Source organism: Vanessa atalanta, chromosome 27 (genome assembly GCF_905147765.1).
Source record: "Vanessa atalanta chromosome 27, ilVanAtal1.2, whole genome shotgun sequence".
NCBI classification, from domain to species: domain Eukaryota; kingdom Metazoa; phylum Arthropoda; class Insecta; order Lepidoptera; family Nymphalidae; genus Vanessa; species Vanessa atalanta.
Genome location: NC_061897.1, coordinates 5,128,214 through 5,141,397, shown reverse-complemented (window position 1 = coordinate 5,141,397; position 13,184 = coordinate 5,128,214). Strand labels below are relative to the sequence as shown.

The window sequence follows — 13,184 nt, the reverse complement described above, 5'->3', positions numbered from 1 at the left end:
TCAAACAGCTTGGAGAAATTCCTACCACCAATTGAAGTAGAGAACATAATATATTGAGACCGCTGTTTAATTTTGCATGACATAGCTGAAATGAGCCTTTTATTCTCTTTTCTAGAAATACGCAATATGCGTTTCCCCACGCGAAGTGGGGGGTATGTGGGACTCGCCGGTTTCCAGGACAACCCAAGGACACCGGAATACTCACTAAAAAATCAGCGGTACCCTCGGTCGTTTCGGGGGGCGCCACAGGATCGTTTTCGCATGCTACCGTGACGCCCTGACGGTCGGCGAGGATTCCCGGGGTACTGAGAACCCTCCTAGTCTCTGTGGCACCTAATGAGGCGGGTAGCAGAAATGAGCACTACCCAGCTACTACGTTACTCTTATCATTAATTCTAACTCAGCCGGACTTTGGTTCATATTATCATAATACAAAGATTTTATATGCACTAATAGAATTTCAACTTACTCAAGTAGTCCCGTTAATATGTACTTCATGAAATAACCAAGCAGATGTCTTGTAACGAATTGATTGAAATTAATTCATAAATAATACATAACTAATTTCCCCTAGTGTGGTTATTGCAGATGTTTGTTATATTTTTCTGGGATGAAAAGTAACCTATGTGCTATTCCAGACAAGAATCTATCTCTGTCTCAAATTTCTGGATCCGATCAGCCGTTCTTATGTGATTGAGTAACTAACATCCACCCAATAAAACTTTCGCATTTAAAATATTACTAAGATAGTAAAATATTGTGTTGTTACTTGTAAAGATCACTGTCAATCTATTAGTTGATGGGTTCATTAAACCACAGGTTATATTAAATTACCTATAAATAATGACACTTCACTTCTTGTAAATAGCAACACTGATATATAAGAAGAATATACTTACTAGAGAGATATTACATTTCATAAACATGACTTAATCTGAAATTAATTATTTGTTTTTTTTTTAATGTAAAATAAATATTTTATTTTGTGTATTTTAATTTTTGTTTTTTTTTTTTTTTTATTTCGACTTTGAATTATTGATATTATTTTTAATTTGTTATGGGATTTTATAAATTTATTTATATTGTTAAATTTAAATGTAAACTGAGGAATAATTACAATAATGTTTTGGTAGTCAACTAAGCTAACGCATTGGTTTACTGTAATGTTAGATATAAGTTTATTGAAAAAAAAAAAAACGATTGTTTCAAAGTTGCTCTTTAGCCCAAAATTTTTTTGGTTTTAGGATTTATTTGGTTTTGATGATTTTTTTTGTTTTGAGGATTTTTATGTGTCCGTAAATGGGTAATGGTCATAATCAGTTCAGCCCAAAATTGCTGTCAGAATTATTATGCTAATTACATGCAAACTTGTGATTTATAAATAAATGTCTTAGGTTATTAAAATTTGCTTACGCGAGATTTTAGTATAGCGTTTGAGCGATCTCGTGAATCATCTATTCATAGACGTTTTTATTGCAAACATCGTCATTTTAATTATGCGTTCCAGTTTAGATAATTTACGTGTAAGTTTAATTGCAATTTATCGTCCGCTCGGGTTACGAATGTATTGGTAAATAGACTGCCATTGTTTACATTTACAATATCTCCTGCGCTGAAAATAGCTGCTGAGGCTGAAATCGGTCTGGACATCATTGTCATTCTAAGAATAAAAAACATAATAATACTATGTATTTTATATACTTTAAGATTTTTTCTAATAATATTTTATTTATCCCTCAAAATGCACCTATTGCGCCAGTTCTTCTCAGGTCAGAGTAATTTCATTTCCGAACCGGTGCTACTTTTTAATTTAACTATCAATAAGTATTAAATAAAGGAATTTGAGTTTGATTTTGAGTATATTCTATACAGTAAAACGGAACAGGAAGGGAGACAGGAGCAAAGTCTAAGTAAAATTTGTGTTATGGGTCTCTCGACCTACTTTTCCCGGAATACAAAAAAGGCAAAAAATAATTGGCTTACAGCGTATGTTAGGTGTAGTATGTATGTTGAGATAGGTTTATAATAATGATGAGAGTATTTGTGTTTTACGGGACTTTAGATGTGTTTGTATCCATTTAGTAACTTTTCTATGACCTCGTATGTAAGCATGAGAAGCGATTCCATGACTTTTCTCCTAAATACAATGGCCAATGCCAGCCTTGGCCGATATTGAGTGTAGTAAAGGTCATGTAATGTAGCTTTCAGGACGAGAATCAGGCTTACTGATCAATATTCCTCCCTGTAATAAATTGTACATAATATAAATTTCGATGAACTTCGCTTTCGAATTTCGGCGAAAATTTTGTAAGGAAACCTGCCGTCGGATAAATTGGCACAGCGTGCTGAACTAAGTTGTAACCTTCTCTTCAAAAAGGATGACTAAGCTCAGCAGCGGGACATTATCAGAGAATTGGTTTATTTTAAATTGATAGCGATTGCTAGATGATATAGATAGATGATGATGATAGAAGATGTGTTTTCAAATTTTTTGGTATATATACCGAACAAAGGCAGTTTTGAGTGTGTGTGTGTGTGTGTGTGTGAAAGCATGTGTGTCGAATGCCCTGTTTTTTACACATCATGTTTTATGGGGTTTTATGGGACCCCTCACCATATTACATGTGATATCATTCGTTAATTGTATAAAGGGTTACAATAAAATTTTGATCAATTTTGAGCTGCAGTCCTGGTTCAGCATATTTATCCATTATTTTAATTATTCTATTCCATTTTTAATTATTTTGTCTGCCTACTTGAGAATATATTAATTACTGTTTTTTTTCGGAAAAATATTCTCTAAGAAATAGTATTTTCAATCAGTTACAATGAACAATTCCAGTAACTGATAGTTCATTAACACTGAAGAGCTTAACAGGTTTATTTGATGACCTAGTTACTAAACTTATAAATGTCACGTTCCTTTGAGATGGATAGCTTTAGAAAACACGTCATGACGCTGATAACGTTTCTCAGTCTTTATAGTTTTCGTATAAATAACGCGAGTTCTTCCGTTACAAACATTGTCGAGTTTGTATACAAACAGTAAACATGTACAAGGCTGTGCTTTTGGTCTGCGCTCTGGGGCTCACGATCCAGGTAAATAGAATAAATAACCCAACATATTTGATTTATAAAAATAATGTTTTGATTAAGTTAAGACATTTTTTTACATCAATTACAATAATTATTTTAAATGTTTTCGTTTCAGTCCATTGCTGGAGCATGCATTGGAGCTGGATTGGGTGTTGGACCCTTCGGTGTTGCTGGACCTCTCGGCCTCGCTGAACCTTTTGGTTACGGCGGTCCCTTGGGTCTTGCTGGACCTCTTGGCCTCGCTGAACCTTTTGGTTTCGGCGGACCTTTGGGTCTTGCTGAACCTTTCGGACTCGCTGAACCTTGTGGTCTAGGTCCACTAGGTGCTCCTTACGGAGCATACGGTGCTTACGGTCTCGGCTACGGCATCGGCAACTATGCTGGACCTTTCCGTGCTGGTTTGGGATTCGGAGCTTACATCTAAAAGGAGATACTTCGAGCTATTAATTATTTAAATATATGTTATCTTCTATTATGTTTCGACACAAAATATATTTTGTGTGAATATTACATCATAATTATATTAATGGCGTCCAACACGTGTATATATCTTCAATAGTAAAATATTAATGAAATAATTGTCAAGAATGTTATTTCAATAAACGAAAACCTATAAAATAAGCTTATATATAATGTCCACTTTACTGCAAAATATGTTTTGAATGAACATTAAGAAACAATAGTTTGAAGGTAGATGTGGTGAACCAGTGTTTTCACACACATATCTGCTTTTATTTTATCTGTGTAATAAGCCTTAGAGCGCAGCCGAAACATTCTCAGAAAAATAACAGTCCAAAAGTAGGTAATTGTAATTTTTGTAAAAAACTTTACGTACATTTCAATTTAATGTCAGATATTTTCGTCAAAGTTTCATTTAAATATTTCAAATGAAAAAAAAGGAATAGAAAAGTCCACTAGGATAATAAAGTAAATTAAAAAAAAAAAAATAGTTATGATTCGTTTCTTTGATTTGATTTCACTAACCGTATTTTTATATTGAAAGAAAATTTTACGTATTAATATAACACTTTAATAAACATATGTAGTAAGTTCTTATCAAATAATTTTGATAATTGACAATCTTGTAATATAACTGTTTTAAGTCAAATATCAAATTTTTCGAGTTTCATCTGAATGTTTAAGAAGACGTGGATTATCGGGTGGCGATATTTCAATGAAATTATTAGTAACCATAGAATAGTCTTCAGCGATATTATTAATAATAATAATAACTAATCATGGATTACTTTGATTAATTTTGATAAGGCAACGTCCACCGAGCACGTGGCTGAGTGCGCATTTCAAAACTAATCAAACTTAACTCATAACTGATCGTTTTACAAGATGGCCGCCTCACTAGTGATAGTCTTTTTAGACGTCAACGTCACTTGATAATAACAATATCCTAACCAGTTCGTTTTTTTTTTTTTAGTTTTGTCTTTTATAACCAGTTCGTTAGGATATTGTCATTGTCAAGTGACGTTGACGTCTAAAAAGCGGATTCGCCAAATTTTGTTTGGTATTGATAGACTTATAATGATGGTTATTATGACAACACCTTGTGTCATTGAGTATATTTATAGTAAGATATTGATCAACGTACTTTTGCGTAAACTAATCAGCGAGGGACCAATTAATTAAGGATCTATCTATATTGTATATTCTATCTGTATTGTTTATAATTATATTTGCTGAAAATTAATTGGCGGTTAATTGTTCTATCAGCCACACCCACGAACGTTACTCAGAAGTTTGGGATAGGTCTATGATATCCTTCGTTAATGAAATAAAGGGGAAAAACAAATTGGTCCATTTTTGAACTGCAGGCCTGGCCATTTTTACCAATTTTTTTTGTCATTTTCTTCCTTTTTTAATTATTTTGTCTGCTTACTTATTATTATTTTTTCGCAGAAATATTTTCTATAAAATAGTATATTTCAATCAATTACAACGAACAGTTCTAGTATTTTACAAACATTATTAGGAATGGTTAATATTTCTTACAGCGGTAATATCTTCCTACCTCTAGAATAAAATGGTTTAAGAATCATTAATAAAGTATTCTGGAAACTAACTTTACTTTGGAATAAATCAAACTTTATTGATTTTTGTATTTTTAAAGTCAGAAATGTATGAATTGTTAAAGATAGTTATCATTTTTATAGAAATAGATTGTTTGCCATTTGTTATCGAATATAATTGCTTTAGATGACTAAACATAAACTTTTTAAATATGTTGTTATTTGGTGTGATTTTATTTTATTTATTGAAATTTTTACACCATTAACTTAACATTAAAAACCTTGAAATTACAAACTATTTTGGTAATATTCAAAGAAATACCTACATACGTCTTTAAATGTGTAAATTGAATGCATCACCAAATATAAACAAAAGAATATTCTGTTAAGCATTTAAAACAATAGTACTTTATTTTATTTAAATAATTACGAACTGAAATGTTTCTGACTAAAAATATAAATTGAAATTCGTCATATTGAGGACAAAAATATTAAGGAATTCTTTAAAAAAAATCATTCCCTGAGGAGTAATATAACATTTTTATATCTGCGATATTGGCTTATACAGTTGATGGTGGTTGTAGTGTACACAGATCTGTAATAACATAATTAGTCTTATATTTATATTTCATATGAATTTATATTATCTGTGTATTTATGTATCTGTCATCTCGAGTGACACACATTGCGGAAAGCGCGGGAAAAAGAAAATATATAAAATTTGGCGCGCGGGGAAGACGGTGTGTGTGCACAGCGAGCTGATATTAAAATATAATATATATTTAATGTTACTTGTAAATCGATCTTACATGTGAACATTACAGTGGTCATCTCTTATTGGGATAAGACTGACATATATATATATATATAAGGTCATGGGTTTTTCAAGCATTAAACAATTTGATTCATCTAAAAAATAGAGTTTAATTTTGTTAATAACAAATAAATTTTACAATACAAATGGCTAACTAATACAAACCTAAAAAATAGCAATGTTCATGCTTTATTTCTTTCCTTAAAGAGAACTGGAATTGTCCTTTCCACTCTTAACTGAACTAAAATACTAATTAATAAAAAAAAAAAACGTTTATCACTAAGTTTAAAATAAATATTTAAATTAATTGACACTTCTTATGTCATTAAAAAAATATGATATGGTTTTTTACTGAGACTCCTTCGACTCAACAAAGCTTACATATATTCTTTATTTTATTTCTCAACTTTACTTTTTGCTTTATCACGTGTGTGTAAAAAAACTGTTTTAAAACGATAAAATCATAGGAAAAGTAAGTATGTATCGGATGGAAATGACGTCGCTATCTCCAATATAATATAAACAAACCTTAGATTCACGTATTCTACTGATTTGTAGATAATTTGGTTGTAGTTTGCGTTACTAACATTTCTTAATTAATATATATTTATTTATAATGCAACACTATTCCATTTTTTCGCAAATCACACACACAATGAATACATAGACTAGCGCGAAATTTATAACACACAAACATCCAACGCTATTTTACCCCCTTAGGGGTGGAGTTTCGTTAATTCTTAGCGGATGTCGACGCCCTTTAACCTCTCGGCCAAGTTTCAAGTTTGTAAGTGTTATGGTTTCTGAGATTTCGTGATTAATCAGTGAAGATTATTTAAACTCTCGACCAATGACAAGGCGTCAATTCGATGTCAAATGTTGTTTGGTTGTCTTTTGTCCTCTTTTAGTTGGAATATTCTATAGAAATGTAGATGTTCCGTGGTCTTTTGTCAATGTTTGTCTTACCCGATGCTAATTCTTCATCTCGATCAAAGTAATCGATGGGGTAAAAATTAAAAAATAAATCAAATGGTACCTGAAATTTTCTCGATTGTAAATTCCATACGCTGTACATGTATATAAACCTTATTATAATCCATTATTTATATTAATTTACGGATTTACAATAACAAGGCGAGGATTGTTGGCTGTTTGGCAAAATCGTGCGTCAGAAAATAAGTAACATCATCAGGCCAGCGGTTAAACTCTTTCGAATCGATTCGGCTGTCTGAATAAAAAATGGCTGAACCCATAACGAAACAAAGGAAAGCATTTTTGACCTGTATCAACCAACTTATATGATAAATCCGCTAGGAAGATTTCTTTTTAAATGATAGGCGGCAAACGAGGAGGGGGCTCACCTGATGGAAAGTGACTACCACCGCCCATGGACATCTGCAACACCGGGGGGCTTGCAGATGCAGAATTTTCCTTATAACGCTGTTACGTCTCAAATCCTCAACCAATTGTTATAAATTTTGCATACACGTGCGTCTCAGGAGTGCGGAAAACAAAATCGAGTCTCAAGCAGAAACTTATAGAATAAAAACAGGTCACTAGTAAATTATTTATCAAATTCGACTAAAATTTAGCATAATTAATTGATAGCCTAGGTCCTAACCTTAAAACTGTCACGTTTTCTTTCACAATAATACCGGACGGAAACAACTTCATCACACAACAGAAGCTGATAACGTTTCTCAGTATTCATAGTTTTCGTATAAATAACGCGTGTTCTTCCGTTACAAACATTGTCGAGTTTGTACACATACAGTAAACATGTACAAGGCTGTGCTTTTTGTCTGCGCTCTGGGGCTCGCGATCCAGGTATATACTAACTATATAAATATATAAATATACTAACTTTTCCATTTGATCAAAAAGTACACTATATATTTCAAATTTTTATACCAAACTATAATAATTGTTTTTTTTTTCAGTCCATTGCTGGAGCATGTCTTGGGGCTGGATTAGGGTATGGCCTCGCTGAGCCTTTCGGTTACGCCGGCACTCTCGGTGCTCCTTGCGGAGCGTACGGTAGTTACGGTGCCTACGGTGGCTACGGACTTGGTGCCGTCGGTGCGTCCTACGGAGGAGGTCTTGTAGTAACCAGTGCTTCTGATTACCCTACTGGAGTAACTGTTCTCTCTGAAAACTTCATCGAAGGACCTTTAGCTGTAGCCGGTGCTCTGCCATTTTTGGGTACTGTGGGTCTTGAAGGTATCCTGCCAACCGCTGGTGCTGGTGTTGTCTCATACGGCTGTGGCAACGGAGAGGTCGCCATCTTGGCTGAGGATGTTGCTCCTCTTGGTCTCGGCTACGGTGGACTCGGATACGCTGGACTTGGCTACGATGGAATTGGCTATGGTGGATTCGGCTACGGCGGTCTCGGCTGTGGTGGTCTCGGCTACGATGGACTCGGCTTCGGTGGTCTCGGCTACGGTGGTCTCGGCTACGATGGACTCGGCTACGGCGGTCTCGGCTACGGAGGTTTCCGTGGAGGTTGTGGATGTGGTGCTCTCATCTAAAAACTGACTGACTGACTTGCGACTTCCAAATTATAAACATTCTCATTTCGTTTTGGATTCAATTTTTGAACTAAATGTATTGAAAGTAACATAAAAAAATTATGACATTCTTTCAAATGATCTTGAAAATGCTGTATTCGTGATGTGCTGAACATTTCGATATCACAATAATGTCTTCGATAATAAAATATTTATGATATTTTTCTTTGTTATTATTAATCTATAAAAAAAAACGCTTAAATAGAGACGGATACGCGTTTTTGGATTTAAATATAAACTATTAAACCTTTTGTCAATTAATGTTTTATTCAGTCTAAAATAGTTTACAAAACTATGCAACGAAGCTCATTTAAACCAGACAAAAACGAAGAATAAATAAACCTGGATAAGCGCCTAAGCGCAACCATAGGTTATAGTTTTTATCGTGATAATAATTTAATAACTAACTTAGAAAAATTTAAAACCAACCAATGTGTGCGTTTCGGTGAATTTAAGAAAACTAGCAGCATTTGTGTAAAGGAACGTGCCATTCGTCTGATTAGCTGGTTAGTGTAACGTTTAATCTTTAAGAAACATAAATTTTGTATTAATAACTGAAATAATAGAATATATTTAATATAATAATAGTAATAATAAATCTTTATTTTCTAATATGAGACTGAGTTTACTTAGTAATTCAATAAAAGCTATACTATATTCCAACCATAACTAGAAAAGAGCCAAATAAACATTTGAAACATTTTGCATTTGAGAGCGAATTAACGCGACATCATTGGTCGAGAGCTGGAATAATCTATGATATTCACTATGGATTTGCGAAAAAATGGCGTTTCGAACATCAACGAAACTGTTACCGGAATTTCGGAAGTAAAATTAAAGTGGAAATAAGTAGTTAAGTGCAATGGTGTTGTATTATAAATAATGATTTATTAATCATAAGCTCTTAGTAGCGCACAACATAGCTGAGTTATTAGCAAGTCGCATGAAATACGTAAATCTAAGGTTTGTTTATATTTTTTCCTACTTCCATTGGAACAGGCTATATAGTCGAATTTAGGGGACCTGTGAATCGCTTCGACGCCTCGGACAAGCCTTCCCATACCGGCGGACGCTCGACCTTTTATAACAAAATTGGGTGGTGGAACTATTCACTCAATATAACACCTATTTATGGACGCTAAACTATATCAGATTAATTTAAAATCTTAAAATTCACTAAATATTATTAATTTAATAATCAAACGGTTTTCATTTTCTTAAATACGTTATTTTCCGTCGACATATTATGTCTAATAAAGAACTACCTCTCAAAAATCTCGAAGTAAATAACCCAGAAACAAATTGTACGAATATTTTGGTGTCCCCAAGGTATCACATTTGGCCCTTTATTATTTGTTATGTTCATAAATAGCACAAAGTAATGATTTTTTAATTATCTTCTTTATATAGATGATAAATTCAATATTTATAAAATAGTAATCATCATCTATGATAGAAATTTGCCACAAGATAATTTAAATAGAATTAGTACCGACTGTTTCATCCTCACGGTGAAGAAAACATTGTGACACTACATGAAAATAAGCTGATATTCTTTGAAATCGCTAAGAACATTGACCGACTATGTCGTACTTTATTTTGTAACTTATTTTTGATCCGTCGAATCAAGTGACACCTCAATCGTAATACACGAAGTGGCATTAATATATTGTGCGTATCTTTTATGAAAATTATGTTAAATATAAGCCTAACTGTAGAGCCGAGATAGCATAAGGCTTTTTGTAGAGAATAAAAAAACCATTTAATTTTCAAATTTCTATATTGTGATATAAGTACGTTAAAAACATTACAGTTCTATTATTGTATTTTATTTTATATGACAGTACTACAACCGCAACCAGCGCGAGCGTATGGACCAGCTAAGGGTCCGATACCGTAGCCGAAGGGACCGTAGCCGACCGCATCAACAGCCAAAGGACCAACACCGTACCCAAGTGGACCAGCTATTCCAGCGGGTGCAATATCTTCAGCCAATATGGTCACGACTCCACTGCCACAGGCGTAATTAACAGCACCAGCACCAGCAGTCGGCAGAGCGCCTTCTAAAGCCACAGTTCCTAAGAACGGCAGAGCGCCGGTGACAGCAAGAGTTCCTTCGATGGCGTTTTCAGATAACACAGATACTCCGCTCGGTGGTACGGCTGATGCACTTGATACGCCGAGTCCACCTCCATTGGAAGCTGGAACGGCAGCAGCTTCGAATCCACAAGGAGCTGCTATGGGAGCAGCTGCCAAAGCAGCACCACAAGGAGCGGCCAGTCTAGATCCAATGTACTGTCCCGCGATACACTGTAACAATTATCACCAATAATATTACAGAATCATTTCAAAAGAGAGTCTAAAGATACATCTCATTATGATTAATAAGGAAACTGTTATAGATTCAAAGTAAGATACAAACCTAGCCTAGACTCTAATTAATAAAACAAATTTAAGTAAAATTCTTATAAAATCTTTATACAATATAGTTGAATATACTTCTAAAATCTAATCTAAATTACCTGGATCAAGAGCGCATGAGCGCAGACGAAGAGAACAGCTTTCATCATGTTTATAGTTAAATAATTAACTTTGGAATAATTAAAATATGGATAATTCTAGCCTTTTATGTAAATCAAATCAATGGAAACTAGTAGAAGTTGTGAAAAGAAACGTGACAATATTGTGATTAGTTAATAGGTCACTATGTAATTAATATAATTATGTAATATTTTAAGTAACATAGTTTATTATGTAAAAAAATCCCTGACGTCATTGAAGCGGTCTTTCTAGGGATTATCCTTGACTCTAAATTTCAGTGGGGCATCCATTTGTATGCCCTAGAAGGGAAACTAAGAAGGGCCATTTATGCAATCAAAGCAATCCGGACTAGTTTATTTTAATTTTCATAGTCTTATGTCATATGGAGCATCAAGAGCCGAGATGGCCCAGTGGTTAGAACGCGTGCATCTTAACTGATGATTTCGGGTTCAAAGCCAAGCAGGCACCACTGAATTTTCATGTGCTTAATTTGTGTTTATAATTCATCTCGTGCTCGGCGGTGAAGGAAAACATCGTGAGGAAACCTGCATGTGTCTAATTTCAACGAAATTCTACATGTGTATTCCGCCAACCCGCATTGGAGCAGCGCGGTGGAATATGCTCCAAACCTTCTCCTCAAAGGGAGAGGAGGCCTTTATCCCAGCAGTGGGACATTTACGGGCTGCTAATGCTAATGCTATGTCATATGGAATGTTGTTATGATGTAATGCCGTAGATACTGAAATTGTATTTATTGTGCCGAAATTTACTCTCTGAACTATTTATAATATTCGTTCTAGGATATTGCGCGAAAATTTAAAAGTATAGTATAAGTGTATTAACGACTACTTCACAACATATTAAATTAAATTAGATATTGGACAACATCACATACATTACACTGATCCCAATGTAAGGAACTAAAACACTGGTACCACACCCAGACCCAAGACAACATAGAAAACTAATATTTTCTACATCGACTCGGCCGGGAATCGAACCCGGGACCTCGGAGTGACAGACCCATGGAAACCGGTGTACACACTACTCGACACGGATGTAATGTTTATATGAACAAAATATATTATATACAATTATATACAAGAAACTTGTAACCCCTTTCCGCTTGCATACAGTACAGAGAACGTTTTTGGACAATGGTATACGCATGTATAATAAGATACCAGAAAATATAATCAATTTATCATTTTAATTAAGAAAACAATAATAAAAAGTTTATTAAGACTAAATTAATCAATTAACTTATTATTTATTAAAAAAATACTTTTTAGAAAAAAAGGCTTGGATTTAGGCTCGTCTTCCATCACAAGGTTGACTGAATAATAATTGTGAGTAACAAGCATTGTAAATTTGTTTATTTGAAATGAGCAACTATGCGAGTTTCTTGCCGTTGCTTCTTGCTAGGCTGCTTACAGAAATGGTGGTAGTGTTTAAATAACGATTCAAAAACGCTTTATTGTAAAGTTTAACTTGAATAAAATACATTTGATTTTGATTATTTTCTTATGAGTTGAGGCAATGTGAAAAATTTTTTTTAATTAAATTAAAGTACCATTTCTTTTTAGGTGGCAATTTGACCTCCTAAAAAGAAATGGTAACCATCACCCATAGACTTTAGTGCTGCAAGATATATCAACCATTCCTTACGTCGCAAATGTGCCAAATTTAGGAATTAGAGAGAGAGAGAAGATATACACCATCGCGAAATTTTTTGAAGACCTTTTTAAATACAATACTACAATACATTATTTTGATCTATCTCGTAGGTTTAAGCCAGCGTTTGCAATGCAAGCGCAAAAAATGTGTTTATTTACGACATCACTTTAAAAACCTCTAAAATTATCAGTGTTTCTCTACTATATTGTGCATGTATTATACATGTAAACCTTACTCTTGAATCAATCTACCTATTAAAAAAAACCGCATCAAAATCCGTTGTGTAATTTTAAAGATCTAAGCATACACAGGGACAGACAGCGGTAAGCGACTTTGTTTTATATAATGTAATGATGATTAATGATGTTTACAAATGAAACAAAGATATAATTTGAAATTTGAGTCGCATATCGAAGCTTGCACGAATACCTACTATTGGTAAGTCATTTATACGAGTCGGACGCAAAA

General features: G+C 33.8%; 2 protein-coding genes across 3 annotated transcripts; one reads left to right on the top strand and one right to left on the bottom strand.

The window, feature by feature from the left end:
• Positions 1-3,045: 3,045 nt before the first annotated feature.
• Positions 3,046-8,660, top strand: LOC125074236 (chorion class B protein PC10-like). Of its 2 annotated transcripts, none has more exons than XM_047685514.1 (2): positions 3,046-3,099; positions 7,872-8,660. In XM_047685514.1, the coding sequence occupies exons 1-2, from the start codon at positions 3,052-3,054 to the stop codon at positions 8,457-8,459; spliced, it is 636 nt and encodes a 211-aa protein (XP_047541470.1). In that variant the 5' UTR covers positions 3,046-3,051; the 3' UTR covers positions 8,460-8,660. The 2 variants fall into 2 exon arrangements, with proteins under 2 accessions (XP_047541470.1, XP_047541469.1); XM_047685513.1 differs by lacking the exon at positions 3,046-3,099 and adding an exon at positions 7,617-7,758.
• Positions 8,661-10,259: 1,599 nt separating this feature from the next.
• Positions 10,260-11,128, bottom strand: LOC125074380 (chorion class B protein PC10-like). The gene is made up of 2 exons (XM_047685690.1): positions 11,021-11,128; positions 10,260-10,808 (listed from the first exon to the last, which is right to left on the bottom strand). The coding sequence occupies exons 1-2, from the start codon at positions 11,066-11,068 to the stop codon at positions 10,332-10,334; spliced, it is 525 nt and encodes a 174-aa protein (XP_047541646.1). The 5' UTR covers positions 11,069-11,128; the 3' UTR covers positions 10,260-10,331.
• Positions 11,129-13,184: the final 2,056 nt, after the last annotated feature.

Excerpts from the sequence above, each read along its gene's own strand:
- LOC125074236 (XM_047685514.1), top strand. The coding sequence starts at position 3,052 with ATGTACAAGGCTGTGCTTTTGGTCTGCGCTCTGGGGCTCACGATCCAG. Across the intron at positions 3,100-7,871 it reads CTCTGGGGCTCACGATCCAG|TCCATTGCTGGAGCATGTCT; the intron begins GTAAATAGAATA and ends TTTTTTTTTCAG.
- LOC125074380 (XM_047685690.1), bottom strand. The coding sequence starts at position 11,068 with ATGATGAAAGCTGTTCTCTTCGTCTGCGCTCATGCGCTCTTGATCCAG. Across the intron at positions 10,809-11,020 it reads CTCATGCGCTCTTGATCCAG|TGTATCGCGGGACAGTACAT; the intron begins GTAATTTAGATT and ends TAATTGTTACAG.